The 25414-nt window shown below is 32.4% G+C and overlaps 1 protein-coding gene across 4 annotated transcripts in view; it reads left to right on the top strand.

Moving 5' to 3' along the window:
- LOC106105142 (cGMP-dependent protein kinase, isozyme 2 forms cD4/T1/T3A/T3B-like) overlaps nucleotides 1-25414 on the top strand; it is a 115265-nt gene that overhangs the window by 80127 nt on the left and 9724 nt on the right. For 2 of the 4 annotated variants that reach the window (XM_013285371.1, XM_013285373.1), the window contains 2 exons: nucleotides 13741-13960; nucleotides 20063-20204. In XM_013285371.1, coding sequence (XP_013140825.1) covers nucleotides 13741-13960; nucleotides 20063-20204 — 362 coding nt within the window. Of the gene's footprint in view, nucleotides 1-2785; nucleotides 2941-8188; nucleotides 9988-13740; nucleotides 13961-20062; nucleotides 20205-25414 lie in introns of those variants that run through there. The other 2 variants (XM_013285370.1, XM_013285369.1) reach the window with 2 other exon arrangements.

The raw sequence follows: 25414 nt of genomic DNA, 5'->3' as shown, positions 1-25414 counted from the left end.
TGATGCTGCAGTGTTTCTTTTTGTAATTCCTCCGTTTGACTAACCGATATTTCAGTATCTTTGGTTTCTTTAAATTTTAAGAGCACGGTGAATCGGTACATACTAAGCTAGAGCGTTACATCCTTCGACCGCGTCTTCACTTAGTCAGTTTAGGTGGAATTGTGGTCAAGCGCTTGTGTGTGTCTTATTTATGACTAGCTTTTGCCCGCGACTCCCCGTGAAATTAAAAAAAAATTATAACAAAGAAATGGGAAAATATAGCCTATGTTACTCACAGGTATTACTTTTCTAATGGTGAAAGAATTTTTAAAATCGGCCCAGTAGTTAAACCTATTCATTACAATCGTCTTCTTCGATCTCCGATAATACTAATTCTGGCATATTTGAGATGAATAACATTTTTATTATTCCGCCATTAACCACCTTTATCTATACAAGGTTAATACTGGTAAAATTGTATTCCCTGAATACGATTCTATCAATTAAGGTTACAGGCGTGCGAAAACGTTTACGCCTACGTTAAAGGAAATTTAATAGTGGACCAGAGTGGGCTCGCTACCGTTTGACAGCCCACGTCTATTTGTCCACTCTGTTATTCGACATTTGCTCTGTGGGATCTGTGTCTACAATCTTAACCGTGTCTTTCGAAATTTAAATGAAAACAAAACGCCATCTCTCTCTTTAGGACTAAAAAACTTGAAACAGCAATATGCGTATCACAAGATAGGGTTGTACCATATTTAAGGCTTAGAACGTATTAATTGTTGTAATGTAATTAAATTAATTGTAAGGTAATTGTACGTTCATTTGTTTTATTATTCCAATTCAAGTTTCTTGTTAATTCATTATTTCAACTTTTAACCTCAAAATATTATTTTCAATAGGTATTTGAAAGTAATAAAATGAAATTTTACTCATATTTCTTTTAACGGTAACCTTTTAAATGTTAAAATAATTGTGATTTGACCACAATTCGATCTATTGTTAAGTGGCCATGTAATTTACGAGTGACACTATTGTATTTGTTAAAACTCTCTTGTTCTATTACAAAACTAGCTTAAAAGGCTACTTGTGAATACTTAGTTCGATGTCAGCACTAAGTTTAGACCAGTCGGACCTTCTTGAGACTAAGTTATCGCACGATTATTCGGTAGTTTAGTAATCTGACTAACATTTTAAATGCGAATGTTTAGATGGATGTTTGGTAGAATTTGTAGCTTGAACAGCTATATGAATCTCGGTTAAATTTGGGATAGATGTAGAATATAGCCTGGAAGAACAAATAGGCTACTTTCTTTTGTTTTTTTTTAAATTTCAGGCAGACGAAGTCGCGGGAGAAGGATAGTTGTTTGTCAATTTTAGAGTAAATAAAGACGGTCATAATAATTGCGGTGACTTGTTTGATTTTACAGTGTATGAGTAATTGTTTGTTTTAAAATAACCTATGAAGTATTCAGATGTTAAATGACGTGTCATTCTGTTATGATGGTTCATAACTGTTTGTAGGATTTTTGCTTAATGATAAATTTAAATAAATTCTTTTAAAATGTGAAGCACATCAGCGTCTGTAGCGCGACTTTTTTATTATAAAAAATGTAGTTTGTAAAACTTTGTTATTTTGATCTGGCCCTAAACATCAAAGTAACTACGAGTATTACTAAACATTAATAAATGCAAAACTCTCAAGTTTTTATCTGTAACTTACTACAAATTTTATAAACTTGTTTTTAAAAGTTCCTGAAGCTGTTTCTTTTCTTAAATAATGAGTTAAGTAAGTATTTTACTGGAATAATCATATCGTTTGGCAAAATATAAAGTTCATTATGCTATTAAGGGTTCGATGACACGATATAATCGGCGAATTATTTTTGGACAAGCCAATTCGCGTACACGTTCTGTATTAAAATTAAAATTCCATCTTTACGGTACGGTGTATCGTTGCTTGAATTGGCTGCGTAACAATCGACAGTCCTGCAACAGTTTTGCGATAATTTAGACAAAGGTGAACTGAAAATGTATGTACGTTGGTTACGCATTTACGTAACGCTACTGATTGATCGGCTGTCAAATTGTGGACAAGCTGACAAATGTCCCCTAGTAACCGCAGTTACGAGCCAAATCACGTTTGTTGACGTAAAATATTACTGTACGCGGAAGAGAAGCAAAAAACAAAAGTGATTGTAAGAATATCTTCAAAATTACGACTTTTACAAGACATTGTAACAGTTTTGAAGTCTTTATACCGTATTTTATTAAACCTTACAATTAGATTTCTTCATTGATACTTTGTATAACTAATGCTTGAGTTTATCTTAGTGAAAAGTTCATTTGGCTTCGTTAACAACAGCATTAAATTGGGCAATGAAAATCCTTTTTGGTAAGTGTTGCCTTTACCGAATAGAAAAATAAAACATACAAAACATGAAGAAGACTTACAGCTTTTATAAAGAAATTCAAGTTTCAAGATTATGTGGTTCGGTAGAGTAATGACTACCGCACTACCGAACCACATAATTCACTAAATCAGTTAAAGTTAATAAAATAAATCCCCAATATTAAAAGTTTAAAAGCCCCTGTCGTAGCCCTTTACCGATGAAACAAGTCAATATTTGTCACCCCAATAGCACTTTTAGAGAGTCGGGCATAACGTGTTTATTATGATCAAAACTTAGAGCTTTTATTATGCAGGTATCAAATTTTTCTTCTCTGTCTAAATCTCTCTCGCTCGCGCATCAAGAGTGCATGCGGCATGCGCAGGAGTCGATCAAATTCAGTTAGCGGGGCGCCGTCAACGTGATTGGACGTCTTGTTGCGGTCTCATCGAATTCAAAATAAACGCGATCTATAACACCGTGTGAGAAACAATGATTTGTGTACCGTCAAGTTTTTGTTTTCTGCGCGAATAAGTTCTCAAATGTTTGTATAACATGGTGTATAAAGGTGCAGTGATAATATAATGTTTTTTATATGCTAGCAGCTGTTCCCTTCACAAAGATTTCGAAGGATTTGTGTAGTTTTTAGTGAAATGTGTCTAGTTTTTCTACAAATAATTGTTTGATTTGAATTGAAGTTTTTAGTTTGGATAATAGATTTATTACAATAATTTTGCAAGGATTTTTAAACTGTACGGTAGTATTTAAATTTAATTTACGGATTGTCACATCATGTGTCATTTACGTTCGAAAGAGTATCAAAGTTGAAGGCTTTTAACGTAAGGTCGTGTTGCAAATAACATGTATTTGCGTGTATCGTCCGCGTGAAAGTATTTTGAAGCGTCGTCTTTACTTAAGATATTTTAGCATATTAATGTCCAAGTTGAGAGAGCTTTCTACGTTTGCAGACTAAGTGACATCAGTGCCTTGGCTTGGTTGTTTTGATTTGACTCAATGACGCAAGCTACTGGTGAACGATTTGTTTAACATCTGACCGTTTTAGTTATCGTATATCTTGTCACGAATAAAACTAAGTGAAGCCTTGATTGTTATCAAATGTCAAGCAATTTTCAAATCTATTTATTACAGAGATAGGCAAAGCAAATCGATATCGATTTACAAAATCAATAATATTCATTGTTGCATGCATGATTGATACATCTTACAATTCAAATAGATATTAGAAAGTTGCGCCTTGTTTAATCATTTCAATGCCAACGATATATGGACCGTGCAGTACGTTATTTAATATTATGATGCGCGGTGAACAATTTACTGTTATTATGATTTTATCGTGAAGTAGCTATTTGGAATAATAAGCCTCGTAAACCATAGAAAGGCAGCAAGCTAAATAATGCACCTATTGTCATAACAACAATAGGAATAGTTTCGAAATTATCAAAGGAAGCAAATATAAACATGCTGAATGGAACCATTTTTGTATCTATCTGCGTATTTTATTGTTCATTTCTTAGTAGTCATACCATTCCGATACAAACAATGAATTAGTAAGTCATATTCCCATATATTTCTTTGTGTTTTTTAGTAAAATTTTTAGTAAACAAACATATTTTATTTACACATTAATTAAGTTTTAATAACCTAGAATTTAACTATCTAAACCGAGATATTTTATTTTCAAAAATTGCCATATATTAAAAATTACATTATTATATTTAATAAGAATGGTAATGACATCGGATAAATCTAGCTAGGTACATTATCTTAGGGGAAAAACAATGATTTTTAAAACTAATAATTGCCATAACTCACATCATTTGTATTAATGTTATTTGCATTATTGGTTGCCACAGAGTACTTAATTGACCTAATTCCATCATTTTAATTATCTATAAGTCTAAGGGACTGCTTAAATAAACATTTACCGACTGTTAGTTACTGAGTCATCCAAATATAACAATGGAAAGTACTGTCTGTATGCCTGACATACCGTTACATCGAAATAAACCCGTCTAGCTATTTATGTTTACCACTAATAATAGTTCCATGAATAAAATTATGAACACTCCGTTCGTCGTGAATCAATAGAATTCGAGGTTTCATACGTGATGGAATTAAATTATTGGTTTTTATACTTGTAACCTAATTGTTAGTGCTGTTTATGGGTTCCAGAAGGATTTATTCGTTTAAAAAGTTTTTTTAGAGCTTTGTTTGATTTGTCTCTTTTAGTTTTTTATCTGTAACTTTTTATTTGCTTCATACATCAAAGAATACTGTACGACTAGTTTCGAAACGATTGTATTGTATTTCCAGGTGTGGTTTATAGGATTATTGTAAGGGGTACAGCTACGAGTATTATTAGATGCACTACCCGCGTATTGAAGTTAGCTTTGGAATTTATCGAGTACTATTTGTTTATTAAATACGCTCTGTTCTTTATTTTAATAACAAAAAATGTTTGTGATTCATTACTTTGATTACCCTTATATTGGTTTAATAAAACAAGTTAAGTTTTATACGAGTAGAAGGTTATTAGTGTGGGGTTTTTTGTATTTCATATTATTCGATTTAAATTCCCATAGTCACATAAGATAGGCCTACAGTCATAGGTGGTTGAATTAGAATAAACTTCAATTGTTTTTAATGAAATTAATATTATAATGAATGTGATGATTTCTCATATTCCTGGATAGATTTCTCATGTCATAGCTGGCCAGTCGACTGGGTATGTGGTACAATGAACTTGTTTCAACTCGTCTATCTATTGATGTCTAGAAATCGTTTTCTATTACTTTGATCATGTGTCTAGTTAATTATCAACTCATTTACACTTAGCTTACTGGGATTTTTTTTTAATTAGACTTACATTTGACCTCCATCTTGTGATAAAGCGACTAGGTATTAAAGTTTTAGTCTAGGTATAAAAGTATTAGACTCATTCCTACCAAATTCTTGTAAATATGTAATAGAAATATCGGATTTTGTAACTACCTGACAGTGACGTCATTTTTAAGCCATCTGAGCCTCCACTCAAAGGTGGGTCAGGCCCGTAAAGTTTTATTTTGGATATTTTACTGTCATATGAGTCTTAAAGTCTTGACTAAAATGATGAATTTAAACAACCATATTGTTTACTATAACAAATTTTAGTGTAATAATAATAATAATGTAATATCACTTTATGAGAGTGTTCGAATAAGTCGGTAGAAGCTCACGTTAGCTTGTCTTTAACACTTTACTTAAGGCAAGTGGTGCTTTAGTCTGAATTAGCTTCGGAGGTCATTGTTACATTGTTTGTTTAACGAGCAAGCTGTGTTTTGAATTTTTAACTGTTATCTTTTACTTTCGTATTATCTTCGTGTGTGGTCATACACTGCAGATACTGGATAAAAGTAAATCGTATTATCTATTTGTTTTTGCTTAACTACAGGGTGAAAGACAATAGATATTTGTTTATGCACGACATTCCCAGATTAACAAACATTTTTTTCTTCTGTAAACAGAGATTCATAGGAAAATTATGTCCATTCCATTGTTGATATTTATTTTTTATTAACTTATACTGGTATGTAAGTTATAAATAAATGGTTTGTTCATATTTATACGACTAATGTTATAAATATAACTGGATTTTTTTATATGTCTTGATTTATTTTTAAAAGTAGTTGTAACCAAACAGTGTCCGTATTTAGTCAGATTATTTAAGAATACTGTTTCGCTGGGTCATGGCTAAAAGTTTTGTTTTTCAAACATTGGTGTTGTAGGTTGAATGCTTGTAATGAAAACAAAGAACAAATTGAATGTCTCTATTGTTTAGTCTTGAAGATAAGTCGTTCTTTTGTACTCAAACCTAATTCTTATAGGCCTTGACTTGAATTGTGCATTTGCACAATTATGGTGACTTTAAAAACAAATGAAGACGTTTTACTGTGAACGAGAAAGGTAAACCTGGAGACTAGGAAAGAATTAATGTAGAAAGAAATACTATGACAAGTTAATGACTCAGTAAACTTTTGAGATACTAGGGACGTTCAAGACAAAACTAAACTAAGACAATATTAAGAATAAAAAAAATGAGAGAAAATATAAGTAAATGTAGGTTATAATAGTTATGATCATGTTAAGTTTAAAATTTATCATCTCTGCCTACTGTTCTGTTAGCATGAATGTTTTTATTTTGTACATTTATTACTCAATACCTTTGCAAAAAGAATTGGTAATATTAACAGATATACAAGGCTTTATCCAAGGTTCGACTGACAGTGCAACATTCATTGAAACTTTTAATTAAATTTAGTCCAAGTTCAACTAAATTCATAAATTATATTTGGTTCTCGTGACTCGCTACCAAACTAGTTCTTATGCTCAAGAATGTTTTTATTTTAATGAACATTTTATTAATGAGTTACCTTACTTATACACTTTAATTGTCTGCGAGCCCTTAAAACCGGTTTAATGGGTTACTTAACTATAGTTCGAACGTATCATTATTTGATTTTGGATTTTTTAATCTATATATTTTGTCTGTGGTCGAAAGATAAGGATGTGTAGTGAAAAGTCTGAAGTGCTGAAGCGGTAGGTTTTTTAATTAAAAAAAAAACTCTACTGAAGATCTCGTAAAGCCCGTCGCTATTCTATCAACACCTTTGATCTCACCATCGTTTACATAAGTTTCTAATATATTCTCCAATGTTACGTATCTAATGTCCATTGGCCTAGATATTATGCTTCCCAGTGAAAGTTCATCTCCAAGAGTTTGCTCAGATCTCTCCGACGTCTATCCCGCTTGCCGCTTGCCCTTGTTATCTATTTCTCAACTTAATCCCATTTGCATTCGTTGGTTTGACTTTTAAATCTAGTCAGGGTTGCCAATTATTTAAATTAGACTATAGAAAATATAATTAACCAGTCACTGACCGTTTCGTTTTAGATTTCAATACGTGTATTTTACTTGAATTGAAGTCAATAAGTGAACATATCAGAAGCAAAGTGTTAATCGGAATATAAATTGGGCTTTACCCGGTGATATATTCACATAACGTGTATCTATTTAAGGCGATATTTCATAACTTCATGCCAACCTTATTTGGAGTTCCTCGGCCAAAGACGTTGCATAACACGTGTCCGTATCCCGTGACGTGACCGGTATTATATTGCTTTACATTTCATACCCATTACAAACATAACCTAAAAATTGTTCTATTTATTTTATATACCCTTTTTGTAACTGTACTGATTGAAACAGAATGATTGGTAAAATTCATAAGGACTAAAATGACACATTATCGCTTCAGTCAGGAATCAAATCTAATACGTAGAGATAGGCTGTTACTACTAAGCTAATGAACAAAAGCTGTCAATTGATTTCAAATTCCATTGTATAGCAATATTTTCTCACGTTAAATGTGACTGGTTATGAGTCAGAAGTCTGAAATAGACTTGTTTGCGTTAAATTGATGTAAGATCCTTTATAAAGTACCTTAAAGTTGCGTTTCGAGCTATTTCTCGTTTGAGTCATGCATTGCGTGACACATTGCTTCATTTAGTGGCGTTGTGACGGCTGTTAATTCATATTAATTACAAAATTATTACTAGCAAGCTGAAGATGTGTGGCAACGTAGTGTGTGAGATCGACACTTGCGTCATCTGCCACCATTGAAGTTTTTACCACGTTGTTTACAATTGCTCTACGTAATACTAATTATGATACATTCGAAAATCAAGAAAATGTTAGTAAATCCTTGCAAAATTATTTAACTTTTTCAAATACAATAAATTACTTTTTTATCATTTAGGTTGATTGTGTAGTTAAATAAAGGATCTCATGCTAAATATTTAATTTGTCGTAAAACAGAATATAATGATAAAACTAGTCAGTGACAATCATTTTAGAAAAATGAAGTCTTCGTCGACAGTTAACGCTTTATGTGAATCAAGAAAAAACGTTATTGATAGTACATCTGTGGATTCCGTTGCATTATGAAATTAAAACATTATCCAGGAAAAGCGGTCATGGAGGACCCCTGGCTTTCTATCAATGATAGGACTATGGACCTTGTTTATGCTGCAAATTGGGTTGGAGCCAGCAATCTTAGCAGTTATAATGAAAACGACAATGGTTCCAACAAGGTCAAATTTAACTCAATATCCAGGAGCAAATCCTGCCGCGACGTCGGACGCAACGACAAAGACATCAGCAAAACGAGCTCTTTTGACGACGATACTTATAAATCAGATCAAAATGTTCCTAGTGAAAACATTTCACCACTAGCCAAGTATCAACAAGATATAGAAGAAAAAGCCAGAGCCAACAACGATCTTATTAGTCAAAATAAGTTAAAACATAGCTATAGTTTTAAGGATATGCCAAATGGATACAAGCCTTCTACTCTACGACGAGTAAAGCGTAGGAACTTTACCGAGTGGGATATTGAAGCGTTTGGTTCGAACGAGCGCGAAGCTCCCGCACCTCCACAGAGAAAAGATTCCCTAAGATATGCACACAGGCAAAGGAAGGTGGACTCTAAGAAATCATATTATCCGTTACCGGACCCCGGTCCAGTACCGCCAGATCCTTCATCTGAATCATATTATGAATATTATTCAAGAGTAAGTCAACAGAACAATGATACCGACAGCGATAAGATAAAGTTACAGAAAGATACTAAGAAAGAGCGAAGTTCAAACACCGAAATGAAACAAAACGGCACAGTTCGGGGTTACAACAATGGTGGAGACACGATGTATCACCTGATAAACTCTATGGCGACATTAGATTTAACACCCATTAAAGCCAGATCTAAAAAGAACCTCGACACGGATTGTGAAGAGGATGATTTAGGCTTATATATGCGGCCTATTAAGGAATCGTTATCTACATGCGATCGACTTCCTGAGCGCACTACGCAACAAGAGAACGAGCGAAGCGGACGTGCAGATGACGTAAAACCCAGTTTTCGTTCTAAATCGATGCGAGTAAAAAGCGAAGGTAGGGCACCGCTTCGTGCCTATCTCGACACAGCAAATAATGATAGCAAAGCGTTTAATAGTGTGACGGTCACTCAGCCGAAAAGGAACCTTTCTCCGAGCGAGCAGCTTACGTTAATGCAGTACGATATGTTTAATGGAAATCAAAAGCAACCTGCGACTATCAACGGATTTCACTCGTTTGATGAAGCGAAAGAAAGTGACTATCGGACTACTAACGGTGCTTTAAAACAAATCAAACGTGATAAGTATGGAAAGTTGTATAATACAGTGAGGGTGAAAAGTGAAGACAGGTACGATAGGTATAATGACATTTTATCATTAACTCAACCAAAAGATGTGATAAGTGAACAACGAGTGACTAACACGAACGGTGTATTCTCTAGAAGTGCCAAAAGTTCATCAAGTGGTTCGGATTCTGACTTTTCTATTCCTCGTCCTAAATTGATTGTGCCGGTCCACACGTATGGGCTTAGAAAAAGACGTACTGGAAATCTTTGTCAGCGTGATAGTAACGCTACGGAGTCGACACTCGACGCCGGTGTGGTACTCGATGTGTCACGTCTAGAAGATTCTAACAATGCGTCTGGTGAAAACGAAGACTCAGGTAAAATTATTTAATTTTCTATCGCTAAATCTAAAAATAGAAACGCTAACATTCGAGGTATTATTTTATCGTATGATGTATTACTTTATCTTATTGTTTTGATCTCTTGTGTACTGATGTTGATTGATGCCTCTTTGCATAAGACGTTCTCGAGGTCGTTATAATTTTTCAGATATTGTATAATGTTTGGTACATCTGATGAAATGTTGCGGACAAACTAAGAGAAACCAGCAAACATATGTAGTCGTGTTAAGGTTATTAATATTAGTAAGTGATCATTTTCAAAGATGATTAGTTCCAGTATGACATAGGCATACTAAACACAATAATGAATTGACTATATTTAAATGGTTTAATAGATAATAATGAACTTAAAGTAAAAATCGTTTAAATGTTAAACATGACAATGTCTTCAATATCATATTTAGTATGCAGTTGTTAAAGCGATCAGATTTCGTCAAAGTCTAAAGTCCACAGCATTCTTTGTGTTTTGCTATATAATCTATTATTGCAAGCCTTTGTCTTCAATAAACATTAAATGAACGTCATTCAATTCGTTTGATTAGTACTGCATTCAGAGACAAAGATTCTTAGTAATCGTTTCGCAATTACGATACTACGTTTAACATTGCAAACTATTAAATAAAATATTTGAAACAGTACAGAAAGAACATTAAAATGAAAACCAGTTAATAAAGTGTAATGACTATTATTCCAAGGGTTTATATATGAGTTTTTTGTACTTGTACTATGCATGTATAATAAGAAAATACGTGGTTACGGAAACCTTCCAATAATGTCTTACTTCCTTGCATGCGTTTTTGTTTCTACGGCGAGCAACAAAGCTAATTATATTCGACAGTCTAGTTACATTGATTGACGATAGAAACTTTTTGGTAGACTGTATAAGAACGCCGCGTGTATCGAATTCAGGGTTTTACGAGAGACTTTTTAGTGTGGTAAGGTTGCTATATTAGATTCATATGCGATTGCATGCAATCTTAGACAGCTAACACGTCTAGTATCGATTAAACTATTCACTTTTGACCTACTTTTAGTCGAGTCATGTATAATCGAATAATAAAGTTAAAGTGCATATAATGCAAAATGCATCTGTCAACTAGTAGATTTGCTTCTATTCTAGAGTTCCCAAACTATACTATGGTAACAAGAGTTAGTACATTCGTTCAGAATAAAATATTATCATAGTGTTTAGTTTAATGCAACTGTTTATGTACAGATAGGACTTTAATAGGTGCATTAAAGTTTTATTTCTTCCGTGAAGTAACTATTATTTGCTTTCTTTACGTCATTCGGTGGCGTTCGGAGCGGTTATTAAGAATATTCGTGAGAAGGTTTTTGTATCATCATTGAGAAAGTAATAGATTAGTGCAGCTCCAACCAACGTAAAGTACACTAACTAACATATCTCATACGATGTTACGAATACGTTCTCTCGCAAATGTTCGCAATAGACCCACAGATATCGAAGCCGCGTATTTGAATCGAACTTGTGACCTAAAATATGCGTTCGCATTGCGTTGGAGCCTTGGAACACTTTCGTTCTCCGCATCGCTAAGTAATTTGCGACGGTCTTGCGAATTTCGATCGTTTCGATCGACATGTCCTGTGCAAGTGTAAATCGCTTATTGCTTAGCATTACTCGAAATTTCTTTCTTAATAACCAAACGTAACGTTAAAATATCAAGTTTTTATTGCAAGCTATTTACGTAATGCTAAAGGTTTTGCTTCGTTTTTTTTTTATTTTCTTGTTTTTCTTTTTAGGAAAGATTAAATTACATTTGCATTTTTTATCGCAATTTTTTAAATCAAACGGATCACATGAAATCCAATGTTGAGTTCTGCAGCTCTTTATATTTGCAAATAAAGTAAAAGTAGTAAATTTTACTTTGTAGAAATTAAAATATGAATATTTCCTTTACGTGTGAAAACATATATTTGACGTTAGCTTAGAAAACGCGTTAGAAACTGTGTGTTGCCAGTTCAAGTAGTTATTTTGTAATGCTATCGACAAAGTAAAAGTGACAATTTGTTGAATGTAAATAAAAATAGGCGAATACAGCATACATGACAGTAATACGTGAAAAATACCTATTTATCTTAAATCTTAGTACTGATTTCTTATTGAATATTTGTAGTACTTAAAATTCATACTATGAACTAGTTTTATGATGTAATTAAAATAATCGTTGTTTAATTAAAACAGTTTGTAGTAAATATGTTATAGATTTACACAGGTGTTTTATTGAATCGTAAGTTTACTTGGAAATGTGTTGTTTTTTATTCATATGTTGCGTCAATGATAATTGCGATATTTTATTGAAAATCCCGTTGGACTAGCTTTTGTCCGCGACTTCGCCCGAGCGAAATAAAACAAACTTAGTAAGTAGCGTGTGTTCTTACAGTGTTATATGTCTTATGTAAATTTCATCTATATCCATGCGGCCGTCTGGGGAATGTCTTGTGACAAACATCCATCCACGCAAACAATGATATTTATATTAACAAAAGGTAAATTAAGACTAGTTCACGCGTTATGTACCAGTATGTAAAGTAATTAGTTCTTTATATATCCCGAATTTAAAAAAAAAATGTATGACAATACTTTCTGCGGGTATTTGCCAATAAAAAACCGCTGTAATATTTATTACAATTAAGATATGTAGAAGCAAAAGAAATTATATTAATAATAAATCTATTACTGATCAGTATGTCAATTATCACAAATCGTTCTATGTATTTAGACCACAAATTACTATTATAATTAAAAGTAATAATTATTATTATATTTAATAGTATTTTTTGTTAATAATTACACGTGTTGTCATTAATTTTAATGTTCTTGTATAACGGTATTCCGGACTCTTATGAATGAATAGATTTTTTAACGGATGCTGTACCAGATTTAACGGATGTTAAAAATGTATAATTCGTAAGTGCTTGTATCCGTTGTAGGTTAATTTCGCACACTACTTAGATTGATCTCACGGTTATCTGGTTTTTAACTTTTTAATTAGGTATGTTACTGAAATGACCAGTTTAATAAAACACTACGATAGTGTGATAGAAAAATGAAAGTGTTAATAGTGATGGGCTGGTAAGACTAAATATTCCTGCACCGCAACATCATAGAGTAGTGAATGCATAAAAGAGAGTAACTAAAGATCTTTGTAGGTTATAACCTAAAATTAAGAAAGGTTAAATTGGTAAGGTTATAACAATTCTTTATTATTATTGTTTAGTATGTACTTACGTCCATTATTAACTTATAGTACGGTAAAAGCTACTTCAAGTCACGATCACGTTTCTTCATACTGCGTCGATATAATTTACTGGCCCTCTCAGAGTTTGCTAATGATTAACTTTCATGTCATTAATATACGTCATCTAGGATTTGATTAATAAAATTCCTCATGCAGCTCTTTCATAAAACACAATAATTACATTTTACTTTTAAATTTATTTTTAAAATCAGGTTAGGTTCATTTGAATTTTATGTCTAGATTACTTATTTATCGAGGCTATCCACAATTACTTTTGATGTTTATTTTGTCATTTTATTAATCGATTGCAATAATTACCTTCTAGTTTGCCTTAAACTACTTCAAACATTCCATTTATTTTTGTACATAAATTAAAGGAACGCGGATTCAAACTATGATAGATATTTCACAAGCCATTAAAGGCCTTAATCATATATAGCAAAGATTTTATTATTGTATGTTTTTACAGAGGGCAGAGTGGAGGTTTCGCGCGAGAACAAATACCTCAGCACGATGGCGCCCGGCAAGGTGTTTGGGGAACTGGCGATATTGTACAACTGCAAGAGGACGGCCACCATCAAGGCGGCAACAGACTGTCGCTTGTGGGCCATCGAGCGACAATGTTTCCAAACTATTATGATGCGTACCGGTCTCATACGACAAGCTGAATACACGGACTTCCTTAAGAGGTAAATTTTGTGCTACATTATTTTATTGGCCATGTGGAGGGAGGGAATAGATGATGGATGGAAGTGGAAAATGTTGAGTGAAGAATTTGTAAAATAAAGTGCCCTAGATTATCGTGCCCGTAACTCATTGTAGACTATGAGATGATGATATTCTCATGCGTTTTTCTTCAATGTAACGTTAAGGTTTTCAATAACTTTAATTGTTAAAAATACAGTTAATCAATATCCTTAAAACATGTGAAGTAATCTCTGAATAGAATTTCTAAATTCAATTCTATTTACTTACGTGTAAAACGAAAAGATAGGATTTATGGTCGACGAAGCGAGGACGTCCGTTTTCGTTACGCTACGCCTGTTTGTTACAAAAGCTACGGTAAGACGTGTTTAATTATAGATGAAACAAATTGAACACTGGCAACACTGCGCCGGATGTTTAATGATGTGACAGTTCTTGTTTGACACTTCCATATTAATATACACCCAAGAGTCTGTGAAATTAATTAATGTTTTAGTTAAAAAATCAAGTCGCCGATGTACGCTAGAGAAAAACAAATCGACATGTCAAACTTTATAATCTTTGACACGGCGACATAGTGCAAACGTTCCCTTGTTTATCTTCCATTTGTCGATTGAGAAAAATTTACAAATTTAAATGTCTTTAAATACAATTAAAAAAAAATCGAAACATCAATGTCTTAGAAATTGCAAAAATGTACATTATTGTCTTGAATATCATGTAGTACAGAATTGTTGATCCCAAATGTTTACGTACAATTGCCTAGGTATTGTTACACGGCATGTTAAATTCCTCTAGTAACAGTGTTAAATACCGTTATTGATCGGTAACTAGCGTAACCTGAATGTTATCGATAAGAGAAATTACACACCTTTTAATCCTGTTAGCATTGTTTTAAAAATCAAAATAATAATACATTAACAGTTTAAGATTCTAGTAGTTTCTATAATTTTTCAACAATGAAATTATCTATGTCATTGATTTGATAATTGATAAAAAAAATCAATTGCTCTATTAAATTAAGTTAATCACTAATCTATAATTATATTATACAGAGGAAAACTTTGTATTTTTGCATATATTGAAACAACTCAAAAATCACTGGGCCTTTTTCTAAAATTATTTCACCATAAAAAAGATATGTTATCGCTGAGTAACATAGGTTATATTTTTTAACTATTATTTAATTTCACGTTTCACGTAGCTTGTAATTAATAATATAAAAAGTTTATTCAAATTGATAGTTGTTAATTTATTACTTTAGAATAGTGGGAATACTTTTATCATCTAAATTATACATTTTGTAAAACAAATCGAGTATTCAATATAAATTTATCTGCGATTTGACACGCGTCTCTTAGTAATAACTTTTTCTTTCAACATATAGTCACGAAATTTAAATTTTCTATACATTGTTGCTTTTTCTTAAATAAATATGCAATTAAAATTTTGAGAAATCACACATTTCATGCGTTATTTTTGCCGCGATAGCATATGTTTGTCACTTTGTATGCCAAAAAAGTCACGTTGTTGCAAAATTTAAATAGAAAGATATATTTTGATAATATTACAAAATTTTATCAAAAACTTAGTTCGTTATATTTTTTTATACATCAATAGAATAACTTACTTCTTTGTTATAAGTCCATTGTTATTTTTTATATTTTTTTCTAAATATAAGACCGCCTTGAATGTAAGGTGTTGTAACCACTTTCTTATTTGTCTATTTAACTTGACCACCGACGATCTCTAACCATTTAACAGGTTCCATCATATTACGGTTTTTCTTAAAAAAGAGAACTCTTCAAGTTGGTGGCATTAAAAGTCGACCATAACCATTGTTTATTCTATCACATAAAAAGGTTATTTGTTCTAAAACTTCAATAATGTCAATCTAATCTTCTATACACATAATAAAATTGAAGTGTCTGTTTTTAATATCGAAAGAAAAATTCCAGATTTCTGGAAGATGTTATATTTGTGTTGCTGATAACGAAAATAGCATTTAATTTTTTTTTGTCTGTCTGTCTGCAAGCCGAGAAACGGCAGAAACGGCTGGGCCTATTTCGACCGGACTTTCAATAAAGGGTAGCTGACATAGACAGGCATGTTTAGGCTACTTTTTATCTTAATATGGCGTGAACAATCTCGGGCAACAGGTATTTTTTTAAATATAAACCACGTATTACATGAATTAAAACGCTTGTTAACATACCGAGCGTAAAAAGTTCAAAAAATTCTTTGATGTTTCCTTTCAAGTTCTGTTTACGAGTGAGGTCGGTACCCTCGAGCGGGCCCGGCAATTTGTTTTGACGTGTTAATTCAACATGCGGCTCAACAATTATTTTAACACATGGTAATCTTTTCAACGCACTTTGGTTTACGAGCATTTATGTACTGGCGTCCTGTGAATTTGAAGCATTGAGACTGATGCTAAAATTATGTTTTATAAAAGAACTGTTGTTCAAAGGGAAAAAATAAATTTTAAACATTTTCGTAGCTAATTTATGCTGAATATAGTATTCACTAGGTTAAGGATAACGAATGAGAGGTTAAGTAATCTGAATTCATATTAATATAGTCGTAAGTATGTAAGAAAATACTATTTAATTTTTATCACTATACTAGCTGTTGCTCTCGACTTCGTCCGGGTGAAATTAAAAAAAATGAAACCTATGTTAATCATTTATAACGTAGCTTTTTAATGGTGTAAGAATTTTTGAAATCGGCCCAGTAGTTTTTGAGTTATTTCAATACATACAAAAATACAAATCTTATTCGTATAGATGTACAAGCGGGCCTCGTAAAGCTCTCTTTGTGTATTAATTTATTTGTAATGTGAATAATAATAAATCACAAAACAGTAACTTCAGACTAATATTAGGATTAATCTAGTTAATAGCTGTGTGAACTTTATTTGCTTTCTTGTAAAGTGCATAGCAATGCGAGGTCGCGGGATGACAAAGAGGATGTTGACCTCGGACACTTATGCAGATGCGGCCTGACGTCTATTCTTCTGGTTTCTCTAGAGCAGATTCTCCCTCCCTTACCCGTATATTAATATTACTAACTTCCTGTCTTTAATCTCGTTAATTCTGCCTCGTTTCACTATTATGTTATTCTAGTAAAATTAAATTAGATGTTAGATACTCGTAGCCTTTTATAACATGTTAATCTCTCATTTGACAATTGCTTGTTTTCATCTATACTAATGTATAAACAGTAAAGATTTTTTTCTTGGATTTTTGTATGTATTTAATTCACGCAGAAACTACTGGGCCCAGTTTAAAAGTTCTTTCACTAGCAAGGTCATTTATCTATGAGTAACATAGGCTATATTTTTTAATTCACATGGAGCGGACAACAGCTATTTAAAGTTAATTAAGCAATGCCTACTTAAAAATCTTAGTGCAAATGATCTCATTTTCTTAATGCTTCTTTAGGTATGGAATAAATAAAACTTGAACCTATGGACCGTGTCAACATACCAATGTAACTCTACCCCTTATTGTGAAAGGTATAGAGTTACGTTGTTTCATAAAATGATAAGGATTCCTTAGTAAAGCTGACGCTGTGGTGGTCCGACCGTGTTCTGTGGCTCAACCAAGACTCATGTTACAGTAACGTTTTTTATGATGACATATAATTTAGTTAAACAATACTTCGCAATATGAAGCCTTTGTTTACAATACGTGAGAACTTATTTGTAAGGACCGAGTTATTAACACACTCAATGCGACTACAATCTTCATGTGTTGTTACAAAGCTAGTCGATAGCATTGAAAGTGTTAAGTGAATAACTAAAAGAGAATAATTTTGTTTATTCGTCTTTAATAATGAGAAAAAACGAACATTATTAATGAACAATTAATCACCTCATTATCATAAACATAAGACGAAATGCACCTATTCATAACTGCTTTGATTTAAAATGGCGTTTATTTTTTCTTGAAACAAAGTCTTTACGAAATTCAATCGCGGTAGAGTTGCTCAAGCGACTCGTGCTTTGCGAAATAGTTGTCGCGTTCGTTTGGATCGTGACATTTGTGTTGGGCCTTTCACTCGAACCGATGTGTCACCGAGGACGTGATATCCTTTATCAATGCAACCGGCTCTTAAAACTGGTGCTGCGCTTCACTCCAATGTTTGTCATCACGTACTTTGCTTTAGTAATTTTAACTTACGAAAATTAAATAAACAAGTTTCTTGATACAAATTAGTAATCTTTAAATGTAATGTGATAAAAAAAGAAAAAATCCAGATTTCGGGAAGATGATGCATTTGCGTTGCTGATAATGAAAATGTCATTTAAAAATTTTTGTTGGTCTGTCTGTCCGCAAGCAGCGTTTGTTCCAGGTAATCTCCGAAATAGCTGGGCCCATTTCGACCGGACTTTCACTGAAGGGTAGCTGACACAGACGGGCATATTATAGGCTCCTTTTTTCATCTTAATATTGCGTAGACGAAGTCGCGGGCACAGCTAGTCTTAAGATTCTTCTCGATTTTTAGTTGGGCAACTAAACAGTTGAATTAACTGCAAAACAATTGACAATCGCACAACTGTTGCGATAGTTTAGTCAGAGGTGTGCGCCCGTTCTGTTAGTCCGGTCAGATACTTATATCATTGAAGATTTTGCATAATCGGATATTTATTGCCCGAATACATTTTTTACTTTAGACATCCGTTATATGTCACTCAAATCTGGAACTTATCAGTGGAATTTTACAATCTTATTCTAAACTATGTTTACGTTAACATCCGTTCATTTATAATTAAACATGTTGACACAGCTACGTTTCACAAGTGATACACGAGTATTATCTGACATACTTACCTAGTAATTTAATTCATTATAAATAATGTGCGTGACATTTGAGATGCCTGGTATATAAAATACCAAGTCATTACCTCGGAAAATTGCACTCTTACTGGGTTTCTACTGTCTAAGAACTTTTGTACACGCATGTATAAAATACACGCTTGGTGTTTAAAGTGTTATTCTGTTTGAATTATTATTAAACTACTTTTTAAAGAATTACGTTAAATTTAATTTCATATTTATTTATCTCATTACAAATTTCCTAATAAGTTAAAAATGTAAAGGCGTAGACAAGTCCACTATTAGTATATCGAAAAAAATATATAACAGTGTTCATTTATTTGACATCACGACGTACGACAAATTTAATAAACCTGATTTATTTATAAGTTAGGAAAATCATGTAATACTTATGTATAATAATTAAGACATTTTATTTAGTTTCAAATATAACTCGTTGACCGTGAAATAGCTGTTTCGCAAATTCAGTGTTCAAATAGATTCATTATAGCTGAATAAAAATGAATTAAGAAATAAAACTTGTCACTAATGATTCACAGTACATTATGATTTTATAAATAAAATACGTTTATATTGCACTCATTGGTCAGTTCGAGTTTGAGTCATAATCGTGAGCCTTGGTTTCTATGTTGTATTTTTATATTTATTTGCCAGGAAGGTTGTTCAAAATATCAGTTATGTATTGTATGTATAGTTAAATTCTGAAGCTTACCTTATAGTGACAGGAGAAGTGATTAAACACAACACGTAAGTTTTGTTATTAAGATGTAAGACCTTACTAAGAACTAAACCACGCTCCTCCGAAGTAATATATTAAACTAGATTTTGGAATCAGGTTTGTATTCAAATTGCGTAAAATAATTCCACCTTTTTGTATAATTTTAATTTATAAGTAATAGTATTAGTAATATTTAAATATTATTAAATGACATTCTGATTCCGAACGTACTTGAATGAGCAACTGACCTTAAATTACTTTTATTGTTTCATTTAGACCATATCTTGATATTAAGGAAGTTTTACATTACTAAATCAACATTCACTTTTGATATTTAAAAATTAATTGACAAAGGTCAAATAACTAAATTTAATTTAATTAATAATTTATGGAATATATTGAATTAGTTGGTTGTTTGTTAAGAATCCAAAATGACCGCGAGTGTCCAATGGCGGTACAAAAACATATCGTTCTCCTTTTCACTCCTTTTGAAGTAATAGAGGTGACATGATATAATTTGTTCACAGTGTTCCGATCTTCAAGAACCTACCGGAAGACACGTTGATAAAGATCTCGGATGTTTTAGAAGAGACTCACTACCAGAATGGAGACTACATCATCAGGCAGGGCGCGCGTGGTGATACGTTCTTCATCATATCTAAGGGACAGGTATGTAGAACACTTTTATATCATCATCAACCTGCCATTGTCCCTACGGAGGGTCGGCACAGGATGTATTACTTTTCCATACTCCTTAGGGCATATCCTCTTTCACACAATCCATCCAAACTTTCTTCGGTTTTTCCTTTGTAGCTACAGAGGATTTACATTTAATCTTAATAATATCTTGTTTATTTCCTCGTCATATCGCATAACATGTCAGAATCACGAGATTTTTTTATACAAGTATTTAAATGTTTCTTTAATGTTAACAAGCGGCAAACAAATTGATTGATTTCTCACTTTAACTGGACGGTGAATATAAATCGAAAAACCTTTGCTTCCTTGACTATTATACTTTACTTTCCCAACCTGTCCTTAATAGAAAAGGTTCGTAGAGGACTAAAATTGTCTAGTCGTATTATATTTAAAGACCCTAGCCCTTATTACGTGTATTGCGAATTAATGCGAAAACAATTTTAGTGAAACTAACGTTTATAGTGGTAAATTGCACGTTATAGCATATATCTTTATGTCGCATAATTGCTTGATTATAGCCAAGAAGTGGTTAATTCTGATGTTCCGTTTAACCCGTGAGAAATTTACTTTTCTGATGTTAAATATTTCCTCTTCGAAATCTCATAACAAATGTATTGAACAACTAAACGTCGGTTTCCTCTGTCGAAACACTGGTACGAAATATTCCCGATTCTTTGAAAAATATGACACTTCAATATGTTTTCGTATTGTTGTAATCTATACTATTATAATAAAGCGTAAACACACACTTCTTTGTTGCCTAAGATCTCAGCAATTACAGCATATTTTTGAATCAATCTTTTTTTAATAAAAAGCCCTACACTTACGTCACGCTTTAGGCTATATATTTGCACGCCAATAAACTTAGAGGTAAATATTTTGGATAAAAACCCTAATGTGAGAAAGAGACCATAAGTTGCTGCCAACATCAAGGAAGCAATGTTGCCATGGTTTGTCATCATGACATATCAATTTGACATTTGCAATTGATAATTTGACACATAAACAATATGATAAAATTTTCATAATTTTACAAGAAACAGCTAGTCTTAAGCATAAAATTCAATGTCGTTCACTTGTTTTTAATTCTAATTTCTATCTTACTATCTCTGTGTCGACTTTCAAGATCTGTTTACCTGTTTTGGATTTAACTGACAACAAACATCCATCTAAGCAACTTTACGACATTAATGGCGGTTAATGTTTATAGCTACATATGTCGTTTTTTAAATCGTAGTTTCCATCATGAAGTAGAATAAAAAAGCGAATAAAAGAACCATTTTAAATTGTCTTCGAACTTAAGCTTTTTATTGTAATGAAAAAAAAAAACCTAAAGATAGCGACATATTCAGTTAGCGATATTTGTAGACTCATCGTCTTCCGAACCAGTAATTTATTTAAATTGCATTTGCACTCACACGGTGTTTGCAAAGATGTTAAACTCGAAAGTGAGCAATTTCACTTTCATCCCACGGATCAACTTTCGACGCAGACGCCGCATATACCACGCATCTATGTTTTGTAAACACTACTCTGAGCTCTGACTCTTCTTGTTATGATTACCATTGAACGTGCGATGGAATTTAATACTATACAAATGTTTAAATATATAAATAAAGTCATCTCTACTAATGTTATAGAGTAAATATGTATACTTTTGTATTAATTGAAATAACTCAAAAACATCAAGGCCGATTTCTAAAATTCACCATTAAAAAGCTTACTTATCAGTGAATATAGGCTATGTTTTTTCATTATTTTTTAATTTCACACAGGCGAAGTTGCGAACAACAGCTAGTCTATACTATTATAATAAAGCGTTAACACACAGTTCTTTAGTTACTTAGGGGGTAAATATTTTGGAAAAAATCCGAATGTGGGAAAAGACAATAAGTTGCTGCCAACATCAAGGAAGCAATTTTCATTTGTGCATTTGAATTTTGACATTTCGTGCGGTTGAAGCCGCACTGGTACAGCTAGTATTTAATAAAAAGGAAAAGACTGGTAGCAAAATAATTTTACCGATTATTCTTTTACGTTATAAATTACGTTACCAAACAAGGAACGTCCACTGTTCTAAAAAACATACAGACGAATTAAGGACCACCTCTTTTTGGAAGTAGGTTAATAAAGAAAATACTGAACGTAGCAATTGAAATAGATCCTATTGCAGTCTCCTTATAAGAACTGAATCAAATGTTTACATTATGGACTTGATAGTTTCTTTACTACATGTTCATAAAGCGCTTTCATCATCCTTGTTGAGTAATATTCATTTCAAATAGAACACGTTACGTTATGTCCCTATGCTATAAGAATATAAACTTACATATGACTGCACAAATAATTTTGCTAACTATCTAATTTAACTTCTTACTTCTTATTAATAATATAAATGCGAATGTTTAGATGGATGTTTGTTAGGGTTTGTAGTCTAAACGGCTGCATGGATCCCAGTGATATTTGGCTTAGACGTAGAACGTAGTCTGGAAGAACACACAGGCTACTCATTTTTGTTTTTTTTTAATTCCACGCGGACAGAGTCGCGGGCGAAAGCTAGTCATACTAGTATTATAAATGTGAATGTTTAGATGGATGGATGGATGTTTGTTAGAGTTTGTCGCCTAAACGGCTGAACGGATTTCGATGAAATATGGTAAAGATGTAGACAATAGTCTGGAAAAACATATGGGCTACTTACTTGTTTTTCTTTTTAAATTCCACGCGTACGAAGTCGCGGATTGAAGCTAATATGTATATAATATATGTATAAATCATACCTCAAGATTATGCTCGCGAATTAAACGTAATTTTCATATCTGTCGGACAGTACGGTGATTGTGCGACCGGTTCACCTTGGCATTTAACTTAGCTGGTAACAAAGTATCTGCAGTTAGAACGGCGCTCAATTCCGATTCGTTATTCCAAAAATGTTATAAACTTTTATTGACCAATGCGACAGATGATTCATTTTAAAAACTTAACAATGATTTATTGGTATAACGGAAATCAGTTTAACAAATTATCAATAAAAACATCATATGTAAAAATATTAATGTTCCTAATAGGTTCTTATAGAGGAAGCTCAATCTTACTAATATTATAAATGCGAACGTTTAGATGGATGGACGTTTGTTAGAGTTTGTAACCTAAACTGCTATTCGGATCTCTGTGAAATTTGGCATAAAAGTTCGGAAGAACACATAGCCTACTTTTGTTTTTTTTTTAATTCCACGCAGACGGAATCGCGGGCGAAAGCTAGTTATTTATATTTATTCGGGATAAGTTTAGGCATACATTTTTATAGACTCTATTTTTACTGGTCGTTTTACCCGTAATGGGAGGACATGCATAAAAAAACTGGCCGTCATCGACTTTTGAGCTATTATATGTGCTATTGTATATATTATGCAATTCACTAGCACGTACAAATTTGTTCAAGAGTTATTTATTTATTGATTTAAGAATTTATTACTAGTTAACTTTCTACTGTCGAGAGAACGCATGTAAATGCGTGGCGTGTAAACGACTGGCTATTCAAAGCGGATCGTACGTGTGAGTAAAATGTTAAACAAGCGTTGTATGGAGGCTGTGGGGCCGAAGTCAGTCTATTGTGCCCACAAGGTCAAAGCACGGCGGGCGAGGGGCCTGCGCCATTGCACGCTCTGAGGTCACAATTTTAGTACATCCGTGTGGGAAATTGTCTACCTTGAAATGCTTTCATCATTACGGTTTTTTATATGTTTTGTTATGGTAATCATGTGGTCATTGTTTTTAAGATTATTTATAATATTTTGTACCTTTACTTCAACAATAATACATTTAACTTTGTTAAGTAGTTTTAATATTAAATTAACTTAGATCATGTGATTAATTTAATTAAGGATTGATGGATCGTTACAGGAATTGAAATTCTAGTTTAATTAAATATAAGATATTTTTGACCAAAGGTTGTTGTAATATAAATAATTAAATATGGTTACAGTTTTGTCTTTGACTGTACCTTTCCTTAGTGAGAATTGTTACTAGTGTGGTTAGAGTTTAGACCAGTATAAGACTGCTTCTTTTATTGTTAAATCTAATCCTTATAATTAAAACTAAAAAAATGTACTATGATTGTTTTAAGTTCTTTACACTGTTGTTATCTAGACCACTTACATAACTCACCCAGAATTTAAAACTGTTGGTACAGATATTAAAACTTGAATAATTAATAGTGCATTGAATTGACCGTGTTTACCAATCAGGACAAGTTTTTCTTGATTTTCAACATTTTTCACTTCTTTTTAAACTCAAGGTGTGATGAAACATTTATTTTTTACAATCGGAAGAGTTTTTAAGGTCATATGACGTCATAATGCATAACTAAACATTGAGTAGGAAGTAAGTACCAATTTCAGAACCATGTACTAAAATACCCCTTTTCTCTTCAAGAATCTAATAATTGGTATCTTGTTTACAAAAGTTATAAATAAATGTAATAAATTGCTTTCAACACTTAGAGATTCGTATGTGCAAATGAAATTTATTTAAAATTTTACGAGGAGAAATCGCAAAGTTGCAAAATCATTGCGATTTCTACAACACTCATTTAATATTCGACATTTTGAAACGTACGTTAACTGTATCAAAAAGAAAGTAAACAACTTGATATCTTCAATGATTTGTTCAGCTGAAACTATGTATAAATTACTACATGCCTCTATAAAATGTATTAAAACATTGTTGTCTCTATTCTTCTTAAATAGAATGAAAGCGATAAGCATATTTTTATACAAGCATCTGCTTCTTTTATTCTTTTTACCGCGTCCGTTCATTGCAATACGGTATTGCCTGAGGCTACGTTATCTCATACTTCCGTTGTTATCGCATCGATGTTTATCTAAATAGTTTTTATGTAACGGGTTCTTTTTTAATATTTGAATTAGGAACGATTCTCGGAATTTTTATGTGCTTTGGAGCTTCAAGATAACTTTTAAAATAATACAAATTGTATGAAACCTTTAATGAACATAATAATTAATTTTAATGTAGCGGTAAATACCGTATTACAGACTAACAGAAACTGGAAAAAACTTTTTTTATTTGTTACTTCTTTTTGACCGACTTCCCAAAAGAAGGAGGTATTCAATTCGACCGTATGTTTTTTTTTTTTTTTTTTTTTTTTTTTTTTTTTTTTT

The sequence above is a fragment of the Papilio polytes genome, unplaced genomic scaffold (assembly GCF_000836215.1).
Source record: "Papilio polytes unplaced genomic scaffold, Ppol_1.0 DF823177.1, whole genome shotgun sequence".
Lineage (NCBI taxonomy): Eukaryota > Metazoa > Arthropoda > Insecta > Lepidoptera > Papilionidae > Papilio > Papilio polytes.
Note: the sequence above shows the minus strand (reverse complement) of the source record. Positions and strands in the feature narration are given on the sequence as shown.